The sequence below is a fragment of the Cynocephalus volans genome, chromosome 3, assembly GCF_027409185.1.
Source record: "Cynocephalus volans isolate mCynVol1 chromosome 3, mCynVol1.pri, whole genome shotgun sequence".
Classification (NCBI taxonomy): Eukaryota; Metazoa; Chordata; class Mammalia; order Dermoptera; family Cynocephalidae; genus Cynocephalus; species Cynocephalus volans.
This window is the reverse complement of record NC_084462.1, coordinates 5,465,056-5,488,713: the sequence shown is the minus strand read 5'-3', so window position 1 is coordinate 5,488,713 and position 23,658 is coordinate 5,465,056. Positions and strand designations below refer to the sequence as shown.

At 38.8% G+C, this 23,658-nt stretch overlaps 2 protein-coding genes across 2 annotated transcripts in view; both read right to left on the bottom strand.

Moving 5' to 3' along the window:
- Nucleotides 1-23,658, bottom strand: part of LOC134372946 (zinc finger protein 208-like) — a 563,224-nt gene that overhangs the window by 525,980 nt on the left and 13,586 nt on the right. The window contains 2 exon segments of the mRNA XM_063090289.1: nucleotides 7,399-7,530; nucleotides 8,015-8,141. Coding sequence (XP_062946359.1) covers nucleotides 7,399-7,530; nucleotides 8,015-8,141 — 259 coding nt within the window.
- LOC134371655 (5-azacytidine-induced protein 2-like) lies at nucleotides 19,199-19,848 on the bottom strand. Its single transcript, XM_063088511.1, is given in 2 exon segments — nucleotides 19,199-19,605; nucleotides 19,608-19,848. Coding segments are annotated over 2 exon segments (648 nt in total).

The window sequence follows — 23,658 nt, the reverse complement described above, 5'->3', positions numbered from 1 at the left end:
AAAATAAGAACATAGAGCATAATACAGGTTCTGTGATCTGGAGGTCTTATCACCCAAACCCAGTATAATGTTATTAGAAGTGGGGTCTTTGGAAGATAATTAACACATGAGGATGGAGAGCTCATGAAAAGAATAGTGTCATTTTAAGAAAATACCAGACAGCTTGCTTCCTTCTCACTCTTTCCCCCATGTCAAGACACAGCAAGAAGATGGCTGGGATTAACCAGGAAAAGGGCAATCACCAGGACTCAATTCAGCTGTCATCTCGATCGTGAACTTCCCAGCCTCCACATTTATGAGAAATCATCTCTGATTTAAGCCTCCAGTCTGTGGTATTTTTGGTGGCAGGTGGACATGACTAAGAATTAACAGAACCATCTCAAGGTAAACATGACAAAATGCTGGTAAATCCTACTAAACAAAGAAACTTTTGTACCTTTGAAATGAAACTTGCAATATTCTTAGATATCTAACAGCACTAATTTATTATAAAAAAAACCTTCAGATAAATTATCATTATTATTTTTAAAAAACCCAGCAGGTCCACAGAGTTCATGTATCTCATAGCAATTTACACAAAATGTAACTGAAACAGGATTTGTTCCTTCGCTACAGACTCAAACATGTCCTTAAGCATGACTGCTTCCCAGGTAGTACAGAAAACAGATGACAACAAATAAAAGAAACACAGAAAGAAATATCTCAAGAGACAGAAGAGCTGAGTTTTGCTGTCCTAGTAGACCCTGCTTCCCTGGAGCAGGACTAGACCCCTAGATTCTGAGCTGCAGGGACATCCCTCTCCACAGGAAGCAGAGTCATCACTATGCTGCTTTCTGCCCACCAAGGTCCAAAGACAGCTGTGTTCCACAAATCTGGGGTCCTTTCTGCCACTGAATCCAGCCTCAGACTCTGGGACACGGGGGATTCCCAATATTCCATAGTCCAGAGTCACCACTATATGATGCCTCATTCCCTGGGACCTGAGTTGCCACCGAGCCCTATTGCTTCTTGCTCCCACACTGCAGCTGTACCCTCCTCCTTGAGTCCAAACCTCCAGCGCATCCCCTTTTCCTGAAAGCCAGGCCAATTATGTGTCCCACACTCCAAAGTGAGAGTCACAGCTAAAAAACAGCCCCGTGATCCCAAGCTGCGAGAGGGTGCCTCAGCATCACAGACCATGACTTTGAGGCCAATCTCCATGAAACCTTGACACAGAAAGTGAATCTGACCCCAGAACCCACGTGCCACAATAGGGTTGTTAGACACTGAGCCTTCAGGACCCCAGCTTCATAGCCATTCTGAGCACCTGGCACCTGAAACCCAGGTACCGTGAACCTGTTTGCAGGCCATGTCAAACCTGCTTCTTGCTACCACGCTGCAGCTGTACCCTGCTCCTTGATTCCAAACCTCCAATGCATCACCTTTTCCTGAAAGCCAGGCCAGTGCTGTGTCCTGCACTCCAATGTGAGAGTCACAGCTACAAAACAGCCCCCTGATCCCAAGCTACATGAGGGTGCCTCAGCATCACACACAATGACTTTGAGGTCAATCTCCATCAAACCTTGACACAGAAAGTGAATCTGATCCCAAAAACCAATAGGGATGTTAGACTCTGAGCCTTCAGGACCCCAGCTTCATAGCCATTCTGAGCACCTGGCACCTGGAACCCAGGCACTGTGAACCTGTTTGTAGGCCATGTCAAACCTGATGCCAACAGGGATCCCCTGTATTGTCTTCCCATTGTGAGGACAAGGAGAATATGAGAACCCCAAAAGCTCTTGCCACAGAGGACCTTAGGAACCTCCACCACCAATGGTGCTGCCATAAATTTCTACAGCCTAAGTCACTTAAACTCAGATCGCACTGACGTTGTCTGCCACTAAAGAAGCTGTACAGAGACTGTACAAATGCATCACAGCAATACGGATAAGCTTGAAAGACATTATATGTTATGTTAAGTGAAACAAGCCAGGCACAGAAAGAGAAATATCTCATGTTCTTACTTGTGTGGAAACTAAAAAAGTTTATCTCATAGATGAAGAGAGTGGAATTGTGGTTACTAGAGGCTGGGAAGGGTAGGTGGGGATGGGAGGGTAGTGAAGATTCGTTCTCAAATACAAAGTTACAGCTAGATAGGAGGAATAAGTTCTAGTGTTCTATAGCACTATATGGTGACTACAGTAAACAACAATTTATTATACATTTTCAACTAGCTAGAAAGGAGGATGTTAAACATCCCCAAAGAAACAATACATGTTTAAGGTGATGAATATGCTAATTACTCTGATCATTATACATGTATGAAAATAAAACACGGTACCACATATATATGTACAATTATTACATGTCAATTAAAAATAACTAAAAGAAAAATCTCTATGAAAACAATAAAGGTCACATTTAAAACGCTTATAGAAAGTGTCATATTCACTGTTGAAAGACTGAAAGCTTTTCCTGTGACAGCAGGAAAGAGACAAGAAAGCCCAGGTGCTATTTCTATTCAACACAGTAGTGGAACCCTAGCCAGAACAATTAGATAAGAAAAATAAAAGGCATACAATTAAACAGGTAGCAATACAATGATCTCTGTTCACATATGACATAATTGTCCACGCTGAACACTGTAAAGACTCCATACAAAAATGTTAGAACTAATAAACAAATTCAGTAAAGTTGCAGAATATAAAATCAACAAGAAAAAAACCTATTGTGTTTATATACAATAAGTGTGAACAAACTGAAAAGGATACTACAAAAACGTTTCCATGAACAACAGCATCTAAAAGTTAAACACTTAGAAATAAGCTTTATAAAAAGAAAAAAGATATGTCGACTGAAAACTTTAAAACATTGTTGAAAGAAATGATAAGACACAAATAAAGGCAAAAAAGTCACAAGTTCATATATTGGAAGACTTAATATTGTTAAGATGTCAAAAATAACCAATGTGATCTACACATTCAATGAAATCCATAGCAAAATACCAACGGTTCTCTTTGCAGAAGTTGATAAATCCATCTCAAAATTCATACAAAACAGCACAGTACACTGAATAGCAAAATAAACTTTAACAAAAAAGTTGAAGGACTCATAGCACATGATTTCAAAATTTGTTACAAAGCTATAGCAATCAAATAGTTCTGTAATGGCATAAAGAGATATATACCCCATTAGAATAGAACACAGAGGCCAGAAAAAACCTCTCACATATATCATCAAATGATCTTCAACAGGGGTGCCCTGACCAATCATGAGGAAAAGATAATGTCGTCAATAAAGGATGTTGAAAAAATTGGCCATCCACATGCATAAGAATGAAGCTGGGCCCATACATTACACCATACACAAATATTAACTCAAAATGGATCCATGACCTATAACAGAAGACCTAAAAGTACAAAACGCCTAGAATAAAACAGGCGAAAGGTTCATGAAACTGGATTCAACACTAATTTTTGATATGACACTAATGCAAGCAACAAAAGTAAAAATAGACATAATGAATTAAGTCAAAATTTAAAAATTTTGTGCAGCAAAGGAAACAATCAACAGACTGAAAATAAAACCTAAAGAGAAGGAGAAAATATTTGAAAATCAAATGTATGATGAGGAGTTAATGCTAGAATACAAAAAGGACTCCTACTAGTCAACAAAAACACAAATAACGAGATTTTTTAAATGGGCAAAGTCACTGACATACATCTCCAGAGATGATATTCAAAGAAACAAGCACATAAAAAGATGCAAGACATCACTAATCATTAGGAAAATACAAATAAAAACAAAGTGACATGAAATCTCACATTCATTAAGATGTTTACTGTCTGGGGGGGGGAAATGTTTCAAAAGCATGTGGAGAAATGCAGGACTTGGGCCCTGTTGATGAGGATGTAAAATGGTGTAGCTGCTTTGGAAAAAAGTACTGTCATCCTTCAGTATCTGTGAGAGACGGGGTCCAGGACCGCCTGTGGATACCAAAATCCATGGATGCTCAAGTTCCTCTTATAAAATGGCATAGAATTTGCATATAACCTGCTCATGTTCTCCCATATACTTTAAATCTTCACTAGATAGTTATAATACCCAATACAACGCCTACACATCACTTCATTCATGTGGATTCAGTGCAGTAGTATGCAATTGGAAAATTCAAGTTTTCTTTTTGAAACATTCTGGAATTTTTTTTCAATATTTTTGACCTGCGGTTAGTTGAATCCACAAATGCAAAACGCGTGGATGTGAACGGCCGACTGCATGACATTTCCTCAAATAATTAAAAGTTGAATCATCCTATGAACCCACAATTCCACTTCTGGGTTATATACACAAAATAACTGAAAACAAGATCTGGAAGAGATATTTGTAAACACACATTCATAGCAGTATTTTTCACAAGAGCAAGAGGTGACAGCAACCCAGGTAGACATCTCAAATAAACAAAATGTGATAAGTACATACAATGGAACATTATCCAGTGTCTGAAAGGACAGAAATCCTGACACATACTATAACATGGATGAATCTTGAACATTTTATGTTGAGTAAAAGAAAAGTCACAAAAAGACAAATATTATGTGATTCTACTTCTATGAGGTTTACAAAATAGTGAAACTCACAAAGAAAGCAGAATGTTAGTTACCAAGGGCCAGTAAGAGATGGAAATGGGGTGGAAAGTGAGTTTAAATATTCACAGGAGTCAATTGAAACCAAATTCAAAAAACAAGAAAATATGGTATATTTTAACTCTGCTAAATTCAAACACTGTAAAATATTATAAAAGTTATTTGTTAAAAGAGATATGAGGTAAAGGATCATATTACTGTGTGCACTTTAGTGTGTAGTTCTTAATATAAAAAAATGAAAACTCATGTGCTCTTCTCCAAAATTGATAAATATAATTTCATAATACCACCAGGAGAATGCAAGTAACCTCACGGAGAACATATGTGAATGATCCGTAGTGGGGAACGGCTTGCACTGAAAGGCGTGGTTAGTAGCAGCAAAGTGCAGACACACTTCGTGGCAGTGGTGTGGAGACCCACAGGGGAGGTCATCAGCAACATAAACAGCAAATAAGAGGCAGAGAACGACACGGCATCGCTAGAACATGGGTTCACAGGGACCAGGTGAACATTATAGGAAATTTGGATGGAAAAAAAGATAAGAAAGGCTTCATTTGTTAAACTCAAGAATGTAGCTTCCAGAACTTTAGAAATGTTGAAGAAAATACAGGTGATAAATATAACAGTGGAGAAGTCGGTGAAGTACAAGAAGTGGGCTAAATTTCCAGTAAAATACTATGACATATTTTAATAATAATTTAGTATACCAAGATGAACATGATGGTTCTAGACAGGGAGAGTAATTATTATAATACAGCAGTTGTTCCAAGAAACAAAATGTGAAATTTAAACAATGACTACAGTTTAGAAAATTTTAAATCTACTATAACAAACACAATGTGTCTTAAAGAATAAATTATGACAAGTCAATTAAATGTGATTTCTAAGATTAAGATAGTAAATTAATAACAAAAGAATATATTTCTGAGATATCAAAGATTCCTAATTTACACACTGTTAATTAATTTATAATAGTGCATTTTAATAGTAGGTATTAAGTCAGTTAAAACTGAAGTAAAACAAATAATTATGACCATCTTTAAAATGCTTCTAAGGTTGCATAGGTGTTAAGATTAACTCCTGTGGAGCCATGCACTCTGCACTAAAAAGGAAAATTTTTCTAAAATATATAAATCAATATTGATTCCCTGATACAACTGTTCCACACACTGCAGATATAAAACAAAGAACACAAAGAGTACCATAAAAAATATGGAGCTGGTAGTTAAATGAATAAAAAACAGGTTTTTTCATAATACACGAAAACATAAAAGAAAATTAGCAGTGGCTTAAAAAAATGACAGTAGAAATAAAAACAGAGGCATCATCCCAGTGAGATATGCTCCCCATGTAGGACAGAGAATAAAATACAGGATCTTTATGTTGAGTCTCATTACACGTCTTCAATTGCAGTAGACAAGTGAGTAACAACTGCAGAAGAGACAGCTTACTCCTCTATTACACACGCCAGTGAAATGTGAAAAAAACATAATGGAAGAATAGCTGAGGGACCTTGTGAAATAAGAAGAAATACACATATTACTCTCTTCCCTGGCTCCTGACAGAAAACTCCTAATCCCTTGGAATTTCCTGGGAAATAGGAGCACGATTTGTTCTAATGAGGTAACTGCCTGATTTGGGGCTAGTCATGAAAAAGACCAAGGCAAGATTAGAAGCTTGGAACTTTCAGCCTTAACTCCCACCCTCTAGAAGTGGATAGGGTTGGAGACTGACTCAATAATCCATCATGACTACACAATGCCTCCATAAAAATGCCTGAACTACAGGATTTGGAGAGCTTTCAAATGCTGAACACACGGAGGTTCCTGGAGGGTGGCGCACCAAGAGATGTCATGGAAACTCTGCACCCCTTTCCATGTACCTCCTCATCTGGCTCTTCATCTGCACCCTTTGATATATTCTTTATAATGAACTGGTAAATGTAAATAATTGTTTCCCCGAGTTCTGTGAGCCATCCGAGCAAAACGATCAAATCTGAGTAGGGGGTCACAGGAACATGGTTTAAAGCAGCTGGTTAGAAGAAGAGATGACGATCTACTACTTGTGATTGGCATCTGAAGTGGGAGTAGTCCTGGAAACTCAACACTTATGCTGTGGGTTCTGACTCTAACTACAGGTAGACAGTGTCAGAAATGAATTGAATTACAGGACACCCAGTCAGTGTACACCCAAGAACTGGTTGTGAGGATGAATCACCACACATTCTGGTGACCGTAAGTGAAGCATTCTGTCTTGAGTGGTGTGTTAGAGCAGAAAGAACACTTCTGCTCTGTCCTATCTCAAACAGACCTGAACAAGCAGAGAGGGCTTGAGACAGCTCCACGCAGTTTCTGGAGCCCCAGAGGAAAAGGAAGAGCAGCCACCAATGTTTCCCTAACTCTGAATCATCTCTTTCATGTACATGAAATGCGGTGCAACCTGAATAGGTCAGGCCTCAGATGTATGAAGGCCTCAGTTCTTAGCAATATGTACAGAGAATTGAAATGACCCACACTGAATTCACAGAAGCCAGATGATGGACTGTTGTTCATAATGATAAAGACTTTGCCTTTGTCTCTATTTTAGCTGCAGCACCAGTGGAAGGCAAAAGGATGAACTATTACACATTTGAAGAAAAGTCATAAATGGGGCAAAGAAAAATTTCCTTTCAGACCTCACAGCAAATAAACTTGTTTTCCCAAAGAACTCTCCCACTTGCAGAGTTTCCCAAACACTGTTTAATGGTACAGCTTCCTCTGTCCATCTAAGCTCTTACCTGTGTTCATACCTTTGATCCATTCCTGCCCATTTGGTTTTCTTGCTATATTCACTTGACTTTGCAGAGTACAAGGCTCTTCCCCTTGTTCCAACATGAAGATAACACTCAGGTCAGGAAGAGAGTTTCCTGCTTATAAAAACAAAGGAACATGATATGCTGTGGCTTTTCCAGGATCCCAGTTCTATGTCAAGGTAGGAGAGAAAACATAACAAATGGATCTAGAAAAATATTTCACAAATTCATCCACTGACTGCATCCTTCTGAATGCTTAGGGAACACTATAATATACAGATACCTAAAAGTCTCTTCGAAGAACCACTGAGTCAAAAGCAGAAGAGTAAAACCCAGAAAACTGGATATTTTAAATATTTGCCATAGAGTCTTATAAACATAAAACCTCTGGAACCACCCAATGATGTATTGTAAAGAAGCCAGAAGATCTGAAGAAAGGGGATAGTTAAAGGCCAGATGCCATATCAAGAAGCTTTTCTTTTCTAGGTCAACACCACTTCAATTTCAGTCAAGCAATACAGGGGCTCCCAAGTGGCACACGAGGGAACCACAAAGACACACAAGGGCAGATACCCAAATGCTGGAGGGACGTTATCCTCACCCAGGGAGACCAGGTTCCTGTAGTTCTCCAACATCACGTCCTTGTACAAAGCCCTCTGAGCAGAGTCCAGGCATTTCCACTCCTCCTGCGAGAATTCTACGGCCACATCCTTGAATGTCAAAGGACTCTGAAATAAAAACACATTTTGCCAAAAGATTATAGAGAAAGTTCTCATGCTTATACAAAATGAGAAGAGGAGAGAGTTGGAAGAATCAATTCAATTGAAGTGAGCCTGCTGACAGATCCACATGAGGTATTTTTGAGCAAATTATATCTCCCTAATTCTATTTTAGTTTACTTTTACATAATGATGGAATTTGGATGTGTTGTCCCTTCCAAAACTCATGTTGAAATTTGATCTCCATGTTGGAAACTGATTGAGTCATGGGGGCAGATCCCTCATGAATGCTCTCCCTGGGGTAGGGGAAATTAATGAGTGAGTTCTCACTCTATTAGTTCCTGCGAGAGCTCGTTGCTTAAAAAGACCCTGGTACCTTCTCTCTCCATCTTGCTTCCTCTTTCTTGCTTCCTCTCTCCATGTGATCAGCTTGTACCCGCCAGCTGCCTGCCACTTTCCACCATGAGTAGAAGCAGCCTGAGGCCCATGCCAGATGCAGCTGTCCCACAATCGTAAGCCAAATAAACTTCTCTTCTTTATAAATTACCCAGTCTCGGGTATTTCTGTTATAGCAATACAAAATGAACTAAAACACATAACAAGTTATAAATAAGAGTGGATTTCTCAGAGTAGTGAACAATACAAGAAATAAGCAAACTAAAAGTTAACACAGGATTATCTCTATAGAATTATTAGATATTATTTATGATGCACAAAATAATATTCAGTATCTAGATGAGTATCTTCAGAGATGACAAAGTACACAGTGCTTTAATGAAGGTCAGAGTCTAAAAACAAGTAATGACAGCAATAGCAACAACTGAAGTTTTCAAATACTTCCCATGTGCTAAGCACTGTATTACATACTCCCCAAGGAGTACTTCATATAACAAAGTAGCCCAACAAAAATCCATTTTCATTATATTAGGAGACAACTGTGTCACAGACACTGTAAGAAACTTGCCTCAGGTCAAACAGTTAAAAATGGCAGAGCAAGCACCTGAACCCAGTTGTCTGGAAATTAGAATTGAACCTAAGGAGTCAAACAGTTAAGTAACATACAATTTACAAAAGTAAATTGACAGAGGGGTTGACCCAACTGAGAAAACTGGAAACAAGTTCAAGGACAACAACATGGACCTTCATAAGGTCATTACATATACACACAAACAAGCGTACACATACTATGATTCTATATTTTCTCCTATTTAACTCATTGACGTGACAATGTAAAACAAATTTAAGGCCATGGAAAATATTTAAGACACCCAGGGTCCCAAGTAGGAGCCAAGGGCCAGCCCCCTCTGCCTGGAAGGAAGCAAGACAGAGCATGCCTGGAGTCACCCCCACCCTGAAGCAGGCAAGGAGCAGACCAAAATCACCACTTCTGTGCAGGTGGTCCACCACAGCCACCACCACAGCAATGGCTGCCACAAAAGCAGTGCATGCCACAGAAATAGCCACAACTACCATGAGGTTGGTCTTACAGACACTCAACTACATTGACACAAGGAAAAACTCAAGAAAATATGACGCCACCAAAAGAATACAGTAATTCTCAAATACCAGACCCCACAGAGCAGGAAACCCTTGAAAAGACTGAAAAGGAATTCCAAGCAATAATCTTAAGGAAATTCACTGAGATAAAAGAAGAATCAGAGAACACAATGAAACAAGGGGAAAAAAATCCAGGAAATGAAGGAGGAAATTTACAAAGCGATTAAGACAGAGTATAGAAGAACTCTTGGAACTGAAAGGTTCACTCAGTGAAATAAAAAACACAACCAAGAGCTTAAACAGCAGGCTAGAACAAGCAGAAGAAAGAATTTCTGATCTTGAAGATAGTCTTTTCAAAGGCTGGCCCATGGCTCACTTGGGAGAGTGCAATGCTGCTAACACCAAGGCCACGGGTTCAGATCCTATATAGGGATGGCCAGTTAGCTCACTGGCTGAGCATGGTGCTGACAACACCAAGTCAAGGGTTAAGATCCCCTTACTGGTCATCTTTTATAAAAAAAAAAAAAAAGATAGTCTTTTCAAAATAACCCAGGTGGACCAAAAAAAAAAGGAAAAAAGAATTTAAAAAAGAAGGAAAATCTAAGACAGCTAGCAGACATCCTCAAGGGCACAAAATTTGAATGATGGGTGTTCCAGAAAGGGAAGAGAAAGGAAAGGGCATGGAAAACTTATTCAGTGATATAATAATGGAAAACTTCCCAGGTATAGGGAGAGGCATGGACATTCAGATCCAAGAGACTGAAACATCCTCAAACAGATTCAACCCAAGAAGATCTGAGACACATTATAGTCAAACTGGCAAAGCTCAAAGACAAAGAGAGAATCTTAAAAGAAGCAAGAGAACAGTGTCAAGTCACCTACAAGGTGACCCTCTCAGACTAACAGCAGACTTCTCAACAGAAACTCTACAGGACAGAAGAAAATGGGATGATATATTCAAAATACTAAAAGAAAAAAACTTCCAGCCGAAAATACTATAACCAGCGAGGCCAGCCTTCAAAAATGAGGGGAAAATAGTGTATCTGCCAGACAAACAAAAGCTGTGGGAGTTCACCACCACGTGACCAGCCCTATAAGAAATCCTGTATCTGGAGTCAAAAAATAATAATCACTATCACAAATAAGAAAGAACAAAAACCACTGGTAGAAAAAAAATGCAAATGGAAAACACAAAGAAACAATCTCACTACCACAAAAAAAACATAATGACAATGTAGTAATGCCCCTGCTTTATTCATGATTTTAGTAATTTTGGTCTTCTCTTTTTTTCTTGCTCAGTCTAGGTCTAGATAAAGGTTTGTGAATTTTGTTGATCTTTTTAAAGAGTCAGCTTTTGGTTTTGTTAATTTTCTCTACTGTCTTTTAATTCCCTATTTCATATATTTCTGTTGTAATCTTTGTTATTTCCTACTTATATTTGCTTCTGATTTAGTTTGCTTTTCTTTTTCTATTTTCCTAAGGTAGAAGTTTACATTACTGATTTGAGATCTTTCTTATTTTTAACATAGGTGTTTATAAGTATAAATTTTCCTCTAAACACTGCATTAGTCCTCGATCCCACAAATTTTCATAAGAAGCACTTTGATGTTTATCTCAAAGTACTCTCTAATTTCCCTGTGATTTTTCTTTATACCCATTGTTTATTTAGGAGAGTGTTTAATTTCCACACATTTGTGAATTTTCTCTGAATTTCCTTCTGTCATTGAGGTCAGAGAACATATTTTCTATGATCTTAGTCTTTTTAAATGTATTAAGACTTGTTTTATGGCCAAAAATCAAAATAAAATTAAATTCAAAAATAAAAATAAAATAAAACGAGTTTTTAAAATCTTTCCTGTCCTTTGTTAATTACTTTTGCTAATCATTGCTCTTCCTAAATATATTCTCACTGACGTCAATTTAAAATGCTTCAGTGTAGAAGCATTCTAAAATGGATTGCTTTTGTATGACCATGTAAATTTCTAAAAACCAAGAAACTATACTGACAATGGGTGAATTATATGTAAATTATACCTATTAAAGCTACTTAAAGTGAAAACAAGAAAGAAAATATTTAAGAGATAATTTCAAGTGTTAAAACTTATTTATGAAACAGTGACTGATAAAAACCATGAGCTGGATCATCCACGCCCTCGTGTACACACATATATATGTACACACACTGAAATTAACTGAAAATAAGGCAGAGTGTCTCAATGACCTATTTTTAGAATGGTTTTACTTATGAACATTTCAGCATATACGGGACAATAAATGTATAGACTGTAGTTAATTTAGTTCATCAACATGTCTCTGCATTAGGCTTTCTACATGAGACTTGCAAAGGAATGGCACAAACATGCAAATTTACATACCATGAGTACATGGGATTCACACCTGGAAGACAGAGGTGGTTCAGCATAAGAAAGTCAATTAATATAATATACCACATTGATGTAATGAGTGACAAAAACCACATGATCATCTCAATTGATGTAGAAAAAGTATTGAACAAAATTCAACATCCTTTCTTGATAAAAATACTAAAAAAACTAAGAATAGATGAAAACCTCAGGACACGATTTGGCAAGGATTTCTTGGATATAACATCAAAAGTACAGGCAAGAGAAGCAAAAACACACACACAGGACTACATCCATCTTAAAAACTTCTGTGCATCAACAGAAAAAAATCAAAAAAGGGAAAAGGCAATCTACAGAATGGAAGAAAAGATTTGCAAATCATAGGCACTAATTTAATATACAGATTGTAGAAGGAACTACTGCACCTCAACAAGAAAAAAATAACCCAATTAAAGAATGGGACAAGGACATGAATATACAGGACTCCAAAGACAATAAACAAGCAGCCAACAAACACATGGAAAGAAGCTCACCATCAATAACTGTAAGACAAATGCCAATGAACATCACCTTACATCCATTAGGATGGCCATTATCAAGAGAACAGAAAATAGCAAGTACTGGAACGCATGTGAAGAAATTAGAACTCTTGTGTAACATTGGTGGAAATGTAAAATGGTGCATCCATTACGGAATTAAGGATAAAGATTACTCAAAAAATTAAAAATAAAATTTCCACATGATCCAGCAATCCCTCTTCTGGGTATATATGTTGAAGAACTGAAAGCACCCACTTGAAGAAATATTTCCAAACCCATGATCACCACAGCATTCATTATACACGAGAGCCAAGAAGAGGAAACAACGAACATCCCTATCAAAAGATAAATGGAAAGAGAAAATATGGTATATATATGCCATGGAATATTATTCAACCTTAGAAAGGAAGGAAATCCTGTCACGTACTATAACATGGATGAACCTTGAGGACATTGTGTTAAGGGAAATAAACTAGGCACAAAAAGACAAATACTGTTTGATTCCACTGCAACAGAATACCTAAAATGGATGACAAAGGTTACAGAAAGGTCACAGGACTTAGTGTTTGGTAGGTATACAGTTTCAATTTTGCAAAATAAGAAAGTTCCAGAGATACATTGCAGAATAATGTGAATATAACTAACATTACTGAACTGTAAACACACAAACAAACTTCACTGAAAGGCACAGCAAAGACATGATCAAAGACCCACAAACCCAATTTTTATTGGAAGATATGGTAATATAAAGACCTCTGTGACTAGAAATCCAGAGCTATTCAAACACAAAAGAATTATGTGGGATTTCAATAAAATTTGGGTCACGTCAAAGTAGAACCAATATAATTTTGAAAAGAAAAAGAAACTGGAGGGGTTTGCCCAATTACATATGAATCTCTTATGCTATATATTACCTAAAACTTTAAAACGAATGCAATGAATAACTTACAGTAAGATATACACAAAAATTCAAATTAAGCAGACATGTAAACAAAATTTTAAACAATAAAACTTTAAAGCTAAATGAAATAAAGTATTTTGTAAGCACGTACTAAGCAAGATAAAACACACAATAAAAAAAGAGACATGAAGAAAAGATTTCTGTTTCACACATTTAAAAAAACATTTAATCTAAAAGAAGATAACAGGACATATATAAAGAATTCAACTAAAGATTACAAGATAACTCCTAAAATGAATGAAAGAAAACTAGAGCAAGCTATACACACCCCCACAAAATCATGAAATCTCTGCACACTCATAAGAAACTAGAAAATGGAAATAAAGGGTGTCATTTTCCCCAGATTTTCAAAATATAAAAAGAACATACGAGCAACTTAGAAAATTATGTTTAAATGAGGGAGGAATCTCATGTGTTCCTGGGGCGAGAGCGTTTCTTTACAGCTGGGGGTAGAGGGAGATTCAGGCCAAGATCGAACAAAACAGATAATGCACCATCCTACAAGAAGCAATCACTTTGAATTGCCCAACCTGGAGGAACCCTCAGATATCTGTAGTAATGTAGGCAAGCTCAGGCAGCCGCTGTGGCATTCTTTCAAATGGTGAAAAATTGTAAAGGATGCCTATGACTTCATTCACAGATGCTCCAAAGAGGAAGTAAACTATCCAGAGTGAAATAAGATGGCAGAATGGATAAGCCCCAGCATCCATCTCCCCACAATCCACACCTATTAAAAAGCAAAACCTGCCATTACGGGGGAGCTCGGGGTAAGAGGAGGAGACACCCATGGAGTTCATGAAGGTGTGAGAGGCAGCAGGGAGAGAAGGATGGCCCGCTCTGAACTGCTCCAAGCCTCTACTGCTTCCAGGCTACTGTAATATGAGGCAAGACGCAGCAACAGCAGCAGCATCACATGGAGCAGCTACCAGGAGACAGCAAAGATGCAGCAGTGCCCTTTATGAGAAGGTACTTCGAGTCTTCAAGGGAGAAGAGTGCTTTAGAGTGCACCATTCCAACTGGCAAGGTTCCCCTGGACCCACATAGGAACAAGAAGCTGTCGACTGAAAGGAGTCACCCAGAGGTTGGTGAGTCATCATGAGGGATTCATGTATGGATGGCCTGCCCCACAGGAAACATTTGGAGTGTGCGAGCATGGGAGGCTGACCCAACAGGGGAACATTGGGGAGCAGTGTAAACAGCTCATCTGCCTTCCAATCAGCACTGGTGCCACTCAGTGGAGGCCAGTAAGGGCGACAGAACTGCAGGTGGTGGTTTGTGGGAAAGACTACTCAGTTCCAGACTGGAATTTCCACATAGCCTAGAAGTGTCAGTGGTGACCTCACAAGATCCAGAAGTGGCTAAAAGGCAAAAGTTTTAGTCAGGGTTCTCCAGAGAGACAGAATCAATAGGATATGTTATAAATATATGAGAGAGGATTTATTAAGGGAATTAGCTCACATGACTGTGAAGAAAAGTCCCATGACAGGCCATCTGTAAACTGGATGCCAGTAGCATGGCTCAGTCCAAGTCTAAAGGCCTCAAAACCAGGGAAGCCAATGGCATCCTTGATATAAGCCCTGGAACACAAAAGCTGAAGAGTCTCAAGCTATGATGTCCACAGACAGAGAGCAGAGTGTATCTCAGCCCCAAGTGGATAGAGATATTCCCCTTTTTTCTGTATTTTGCTCTCTCCAGGCCCCCAGTGGATTGGATGGTTCCCACCCACATTGAGGGAAGATCTTTCCTACCCAGTCCACTTGGGCTTTCATGCTAATCTCTTCTGGAAACACCCTCATGGACACACCCAAAATGAAACTAGGTTTCTCAGCATTCATTAATCTAATCAAGTTGACACCTTCAGAACAAGAATTAACCTTCACAAGTCCGCCCCTTGTCAACTTGGTGTCCATACAATCTTCTTCAATCATACTTAATCTTCGAATGGAACAATCATATAATAGTTTCACCTAACATGATTCAACTACTCAGCGTACAACCAAAAACACATAAATCCCTTTCACCAAAGACAAGGTAAAGTCCTCAGGTGATATTTACCCTTCTCTCAATAATCCATGACTTAAATGCAAATACTATGATGTAAAGTTAACAATATTTAAATGCTGATGTAAAGTCAGTAAGTCTCATGGTACATGATAAAGAATAAGAGGAACAAAAACAAAGATAAGTGTTTAATATATGTACAATACACAGAGAGACATATTCTTAACTATGGAGGACAATTACAATCCCCATTTCTGTAACTGATCTTGTAGTCAAAGCTGGTATTTATAACTACCTTCTTCTGCTACCCATTGTGTATGCCACTCTGAACATTTACCTGGCGGAGTAACCCAAACCTTCATTCCTGAAGAGTCTGGGCCATTTGGTTGTTGTAATTTTCTATTGGCTTTAATCACAGGGCATGGTAGTACTAAGAGATGACCTAAAGGATCTCCTGTATTCCAGACATAATCTTCCTTCCTTCCATTGTGAAGGAGTAGTCCAACTTCCCTTTGGTAGTTTGGGTCAATCACCCCAGCCAACACCATAACTCCTTTCTTAGCCTGCTGACTCAGAGGTAAGAGGAACGCAAAATGACCAGCTGGCAGCCTTAACTTCTAGTTCAATGAGATTATTTTTGTGTCTCCTGATGGAAGCATTTCTCCCTCTGGAACCAAGACCTCTAGATCAGCAGAGCATAAAGTCCTGGGGACAGGAAGCAAAAGTTTTGTTAGTGGGTCACTAGGAGTAATAGCGAGTGGTGCCACCCCTTGATTCCTGGACCCAAGAGTCCTGGCTGTGGGCGAAACAGTACCATATATTGGGTGCTGATTTAGAGCATATACAGCCTTCTGGAGAACCTTGTCCCACGCCTGCAAGGTACTGTCACCTAGCTGGCACTGGAACTATGACTTCAAAAGCCATTTCACCATTCTATCAGCCCAGCTGCTTCAGGATGTTGGGGAACATGGTAAGACCAGTGAATTCCATGAACATGAGCCCATTGCCACATTCCTTTAGCTGTGAAGTGAGTTCCTTGGCCAGAAGCAATGTTGGTGGAATACCATGACAGTGAATAAGGTATTTCATGAGTTCATAGATGGCAGCTTTGCCAGAAGCATTTCGTGCTGGGAAGGCAAATCCATATCCAGTAAGTGTCTATTCCAGTAAGGACAAAAATGCCTCCTCTTCCATGATGGAAGTGGTCCAATGTAATCAACCTGCCATCAGGTGGCTGGCTCATCACCCTGGGGAATGGTGCCATATTGGGGGCTCAGTGTTGGTCTCTGCTGCTGGCAGATTGGGCAGTCAGTGGTTGCTGTAGCCTGGTTGGCGTTGGTGACCAGAAGTCCATGTGGCATAACCTCCATGCCTGCCACCATGGGCACTCTGCTGATGAGCCCACTGGGCAATGACAGTGGTGGCTGGAGAAAGAGGCTGACTAGAATCCACAGAATGGGTCATCCTATCAACCTGATTATTAAAGTCCTTGATAGAGTTTGGATGTGTTGTCCCTGCCAAAAGTCATGTGGAAATCTGATCTCCAATGTGGCAGTGTTGGAAGCTGAGTCATGGAGGCAGATCCCTCATGAATGGAATGATGCCCTCCCTGGAGGGTGGAGGTCTTGAGTGGGATCTTGCTCTATTAGTTCCCACAAGAGCTGGTTGTTTAGAAGACCCTGGCACCTCTCATCTCTATCTCTCTTGCTTCCTCTCACCATGAGATCTGCTTGTACCCTCCAGCTGCCTGCCGCTTTCTGCCATGAGTAGAAGCAGCCTGGGGCCACAATTGTAAGCCAAATAAATCTCTATTTTTTATAAATTACCCAGTCACAGGTATTCTGTTACAGCAACACAAAACGGACTAATACAGTCCTCCTCTGCTGAGGTCACCCTTTGATGGACATTTACATGGGAAACAAATATCTTCACATCCTTTTCCACTCAGAGAGGTCTATCCATATTCCTCTTCCCCAAATTTCCTTCTCACCAATATTCCAACCATGTTTCTTCCAAGTCTCAGACCATCCAGCCAAACCATCAGCTACAGCCCATGAACTGGCATACAGTCACACATCTAGCCATTTCTCATTCCAAGGAAAGTGCACAACCAGGTGCACTGCCCAAAGTTCTGCCCATTGAGAATTCCCTTCACCACTGTCCTTCAGGGATGTCCAAAAAAGTGTCTGCAGTGCTGCAGCTGTCCACTTTCAGGTGGTGTCTGCATATCCTGCAGAATCATCTGTAAACCAGACACTAACCTTCTCTTCCTTTGCCAACTGATCATAGGGAACTCCCCATGACGCCAAAGGTTCAGGCTGGGGGAGAGAAGGCAGTGTAGCAGAAGCAAGAACCATGGCCATTTGGGCCACTTCTTCCTATAACTTACTTGTGACTTCAGGACCTCATTGGCACAATCACATATATACCATTTCTATTTGATGGCTGAGCTGCTACTGTGCATGCTCAAACTTATGGCTTGCTGGGTCAGATAACATTCAGTTCATGATGGGCAGCTCAGGTCACAAGGTAATCTGGGGACCCACAGTCAAGTGTTCGGTTTCTACTAAGGCCCAGTAGCAGGCCAAGAGGTGTTCTTAAAAGGAGTAGTTACCTGCAGATGATGGCAGGGTCTTGCTCTAAAATCCTAATGGTCTCCACTGTGATTAATCCATAGGGGCCTGCCAAAGGCTCCAAACAGAATACATATCTGCCACTGACACCTCAAGGGCCACTGGGTCTGCTGTCATATGGCCCAAGGGGCAGAGCAGCTTGCACAGCCGCCTTAACTTGTTGCAGAGCATGCTCCTGTTTTGGACCCCCCTCAAAACCAGCAGCCTTTTGGGTCACTTGGTAGATGGGCCAGAGTAACACACCCAAATGAGAAATGTGTTGCCTCCAAAATTCAAATAGGCCCACTAGGCACTGGGCCTCTTTCTTGGTTGTACCAGGAGCCAGATACACCAAGTTATCCTTCACCTTAGAAAGGATATCTCGACATGCCCCAACACCACTGAACCCCTAGAAATTTAATTAGGTAGAAGGCACCTGAATTTTAGTCAGATTTATTTCCCATCCTCTGACACGTAAATGTCTTATCTGTAAGTCCAGAGTAGCATCTACTTCAGGCTCACTATGCCCAATCAGCATGATGTCATCAATGTAATGGACCAGTGTAATATCTGATGGAAAGGAAAGGTGATCAAGATCCCTGTGAAGTAAAGAGCGACACAGGACTGGAGCGTTTATATACCCCTGAGGTAGTACAGTGAAGGTCTATTGCTGGCCTTGCCAGCTGAAAACAAACTGCTTCTAGTGGCCTTATGGACAGGAATGGAGAAAAAGGCACTTGCCAGATCAATACCTGTGTGCTAGGTACATGGAGATGTGTTTTGTTCAAGCAATTTAATCATATCTGGTACAGCAGCTGCAATCGAAGTCATGACTCAATTAGGCCTGTGATAATCCACTGACATTTTCTAGGATTCATCTCTCTTCTTCATGGACCAAATAGGAGAGATGGATGGGGATATAGTGGGAATTACCACCACTGCCTCTTTCAAGCCCTTGATAGTAGCAAGATCCTCAGTCCAGAGGTCAGAGAACCAACATGGGGATTCTACCAGCTGCTAACTATGTCATTCCAATTATGCATGCTGCTTGTTCTATTGTTTTATTCCATATTTCAAAAGTGTGTGTCATAACTCAAAAAATTTCATGATCACATAAAATGCTTAGTCTTTGGAGATCTCTGCTCTTCAAATTGTCTTCCTGAGATGGATTTGTTTGTTTGGCTTTTTGCAGCTCTACTTTGAGATCTCTACATTCTTTCCCCTTCAGTTCCAGTTCTTGTTCTAAATCAGAGCTCAACTTTTCCATCTCCCAGCTTGATGAAGGTGGATTTAAATTCTTCATCACCTGCTGAGTTTCCATTTCTGTCTTTAGCTGGGGGAGTTCTACTTCTTTAGATTGTAGGTGTTCATTCAATAATTTCAAAGATTCAGAGTTGTCTTTATTCATTTTATCTAATTTTCTCTTCAAATTATCTCTATCAATGCAAACCTCATGATATGCATGATAGGCCTTATTTACTTGTTCTCATCCCACAGAACAGTTTCTTCATCTAATTGAGCTCCTATAAGCTTTTCTTCCAAAAATCTCATTCTTTTCTTTAAGGAGTTCTCTTTTTCTGAATCCTTAAATCTTTTTTTGATGACTTCATGAGCAGTGACAAGGACAAAATGTGAAGCAACAGACTCACTTCCTGAATATATTGAGACTAGAGTCACTGTATCTCTCTTATGTGCTTTTTCACGATTTAAAATGCAGATATCTTCTTCAACCAGTCCATCCATGACAGCCTGATGCCAGGCTACATAGGCCTGCCCCCACAGCCACCAAGTTTCAATTCCCCAATGTTTGGTAACAGACTGAAAACAAACCAGGTCAGTAGAGGTCACTACAGGCATCTCCTCAAAGACACTGCTGCTTCTACAGCAAAGGTAGCCGCTATGGGTGCACCACAGAGGGATTCCCATTTCTTTTGCTTTGGCTGCCCCCAGTTGATTGGATGGTTTCCACCCATATCGAGGGTGGATCTTTCTCACCTAGTCCACGCAGGCTCTCATGCTAATCTCTTCAGGAAACACCCTCATGGACACACCTAAAAAGATAGCTTTACCAGGTTTCTCAGTATTCCTTAATCTAATCAAGTTGACACCTACAATTAACCTTCATAGCCAACAATTAAAATCTGATCCAAACAAAAATTTCCCCAGACTGAAAATCAGCAGCAAAGCAGAAACTTAGCTCAAGCATGGAGTTCAAGTTCTGGTCCAAATAGGAAGTTCCCCCAGTTTGGGAATTACCATAAAACAGCAAAATTGTTCCAGTGCAGAGTTTAACTGCTGGTGGTAGCTAATAATCCACCACAGAACAGAAAAAGCCACAGACAAGAGACAAACCTCTGATATTAACCAGTAAAGGTCTAACAAAAGCAAAGAACACCTGGAAAACCAGTAACAGGAAGCAGTTTCCTCAAATGCCTAGAAATCAACATAAAGATATAAAGATTGAGAAAGTACAGAGAAATACAACACAAGCAAAGGAAACTAAGCAGCAATGGACCCAGAAGCACAGTACATTTATGAAATGTCTGACTGAGAATTGAGAATAACCCTCTTGAGGATGTTTAGGGAGTCAAAAGAAAATACAGATAGAAAATAAAATGATATCTGGAAACAATACAGATGCAGAACAAGAAACTTGACAAAGGAATAGAATCAACTAAAAGAAAAGAGTAATTCTAGAAATAGAGAATACATGATCTGAACTGAAAAACTCAATAGAAAGCTCCAACTGCAGACCTGATCAAATAGAGGAAACAGTCACTGACCTTGAAGATGAAATTCTCTGCGTTGCAAAAAGAAAAAAGAACAAGAAAAAATAAAACAGAAATACAGCAAATATGGGATTCCCTCAGAGAAATAACCTACGCATAATCAGCTTACTCAAAGGAGAGAAAAAAGGAAGAGACCTGGAAAGCATATCCAAGAAAATAATGACTGAAAATTTCCCAAGTGTAGAGAAAAATGACAGTATCCAGGTACAGGAAGCTCAGAGATCACCAGTCAAATTCAATTCAAGGAGGAACACCCCAACGCACACACATCATAATCAATTTATTAAAAACCAAAGACAAAGAGAGAATATTAAAAGCAGCAAGAGAAAAAGAACATATAATATTCAGTGGAACTCCAACATGCTTCTTAGAGAATTTCTCAGTAAAAACCCTTCACACCAGAAGAGAATGGGATGATATATTCAAAGTGCTGAAGAAAAAACACAGTAAGCCAAGAATTCCATATCTAGCAAAAGTAAGCTTCAAATATGAAGGAGAAAGAAAGTCTTTACCAGACAAACAGAAGTAAAGGGAATTCATCAAAACTAGACATGTCTTACAAGAAATCTAAAGGGAGTACTACAATCTGAAAGACAGCCCTAAAGAGTAGGAAGACAACATCTGAAGGTATATGACTCATTAGTAAAGTAAAGTAAGTACAAAGACAACCTCAGAATATCCCACTGTTGTAAGGACAGTAAATAAACCACTTATATACTAAGTATGAAGACTGAAGGGCACAATTAACAAAATAATAACAAATATAACAACTGTATAAGAGATAGGCAATAGTAAAAGATGTAACTTGAAACAGCAAAATGTCAAAAAGTGAGATGAAATGATACCAAAGCATAGAGGTGGCTTTGCTTTTCTCTTTACACAGACATCAAAGTTAACTTGTTATTAATCTAAAATAATTTGTTATAACTATAACAAGTGTTTGGTAGGCCTCATTGTAACCGTGATACAAAAATGTATAAGAGACATACTAAAAATAAATAGCAAGAAACCAAAATATACTGCCAGAGAAAACCATGTAACCACAAAGGAAGACAGTAAGACCAGAAAAAAGTAACACAACAAAGTAAGAACATGGCAGTAACAAGTCCCTATATATCAATCGTAACTCTAAACGTAAATGAATAAAATGTCCCACTTAATAGAGATAGAGTGGCTGAATGCATCACAAAGCAAGTACCAACAATATACTGCCTATAAGAAACTCACTTCACCTGTAAGGACACACATCAACTGAAAGGGAATGAATGAAAAAAGGTATTTCATGCAAATAGAAACCAAAAACAGAGCAAGACTAGTTATACTTATATCAGATACAATAGACTTTCAAACAAGGAAAGTTAAAAAAAACAAATGAGGAAGGTCATTACATCATAATAAAGGGATCAATTCGACAAGAGGATAAAACAATTCTAAACACATACACACCCAACACCAGAGCATCCATTTAAATAAAGCAATTACTATTAGACTTAGTGGGAAAGATAGACTCAAACACAATAATAGTTGGAGACTTTAACACCCCACTTTCAGCAAAGGACAGATCATCCAGAAAGAAAATTAACCAGGAAACATCAGAATTAATCTCCACTCTAGGATGATTAGATCTAATGAATATTTGTAGAACATTTCATCCAACACTTGCACAATGTGCATTCTTCTCAGCAGCACATGGAACATTCTCTAGAAGAGACCATATGTTAGGTCACAAAACATGTCTAAACAAGTTTTTTTAAAATTGATATCATATCAACTACCTTGTCAAACCACAATGGAATAAAACTAGAAATCAACAACAAAAGGAACACTACAAACCATAAAAATACATGGAAATTAAACAACATTCTCCTAAACAACAAATGGGTCAAAGAAGAAATCAAAAGGGAAATTTAAAAACTCCAGGAGACAATGAAAATGTACACAGAAACCTCAGAATATTCCACTGAAATTGAAATGAAAATGAAAACACAACATACCAGAAACTGTAGGACACAGCGAAAGCAGTTCTAAGAGGGACATTTACAGCAATAAATGCCTACCTCTAAAAAGAAGAAAGAGTTTCAATAACCTAACGTTATACCTCAAGGAACCAGAAAAACAAGAACAAACCAAACCCAAAATCAGTAGAAGGAGAGAAATAACAAAGGTTAGAGCAGAAATAAATGAATTAGAGATTTTTAAAAAATTAAAAATATTGATGAAATGAAGAGTTGGTTTTTCAAAACGATAAGCAAACTTGATATACCTTTAGCTAGACTAAAAAAGAAAATGAGAAAGAAGACTCAAATAAATAAAATCAGAAATTAAAAAGGTGACATTACAACTGATACCACAGAAAAAGAAAAGATCATAGAAGACTACTTTGAACAACTATATGCAAGTGAACTGGAAACCTAGAAGAAATGGATAACTTCTTGGACACACATAACTCACAAAGGTCAAAACATGAAGAACTAGAAAATCTAAATAGATCAATGAGTAATGAGATTGAGTAATGAGAAGTACTAATAAAAAGTCTCCCCATAAAGAAAACCCAGGACCATTCACTGCCAAATTCTACCAAATATTTAAAGAAGAACTAATACCAATTCTTCTCAAATTCTTTCAAAAAATTGAACGGGAGGAAATACTTCCAAACTCATTCTATAAGGCCAGAAGTACCCTCATACAGAAACAGAAAAAGACAAAAGAGAAAAAAAAAAATCTACAGACCAATACCCCTAATGAACACAGATGTGAGGATCCT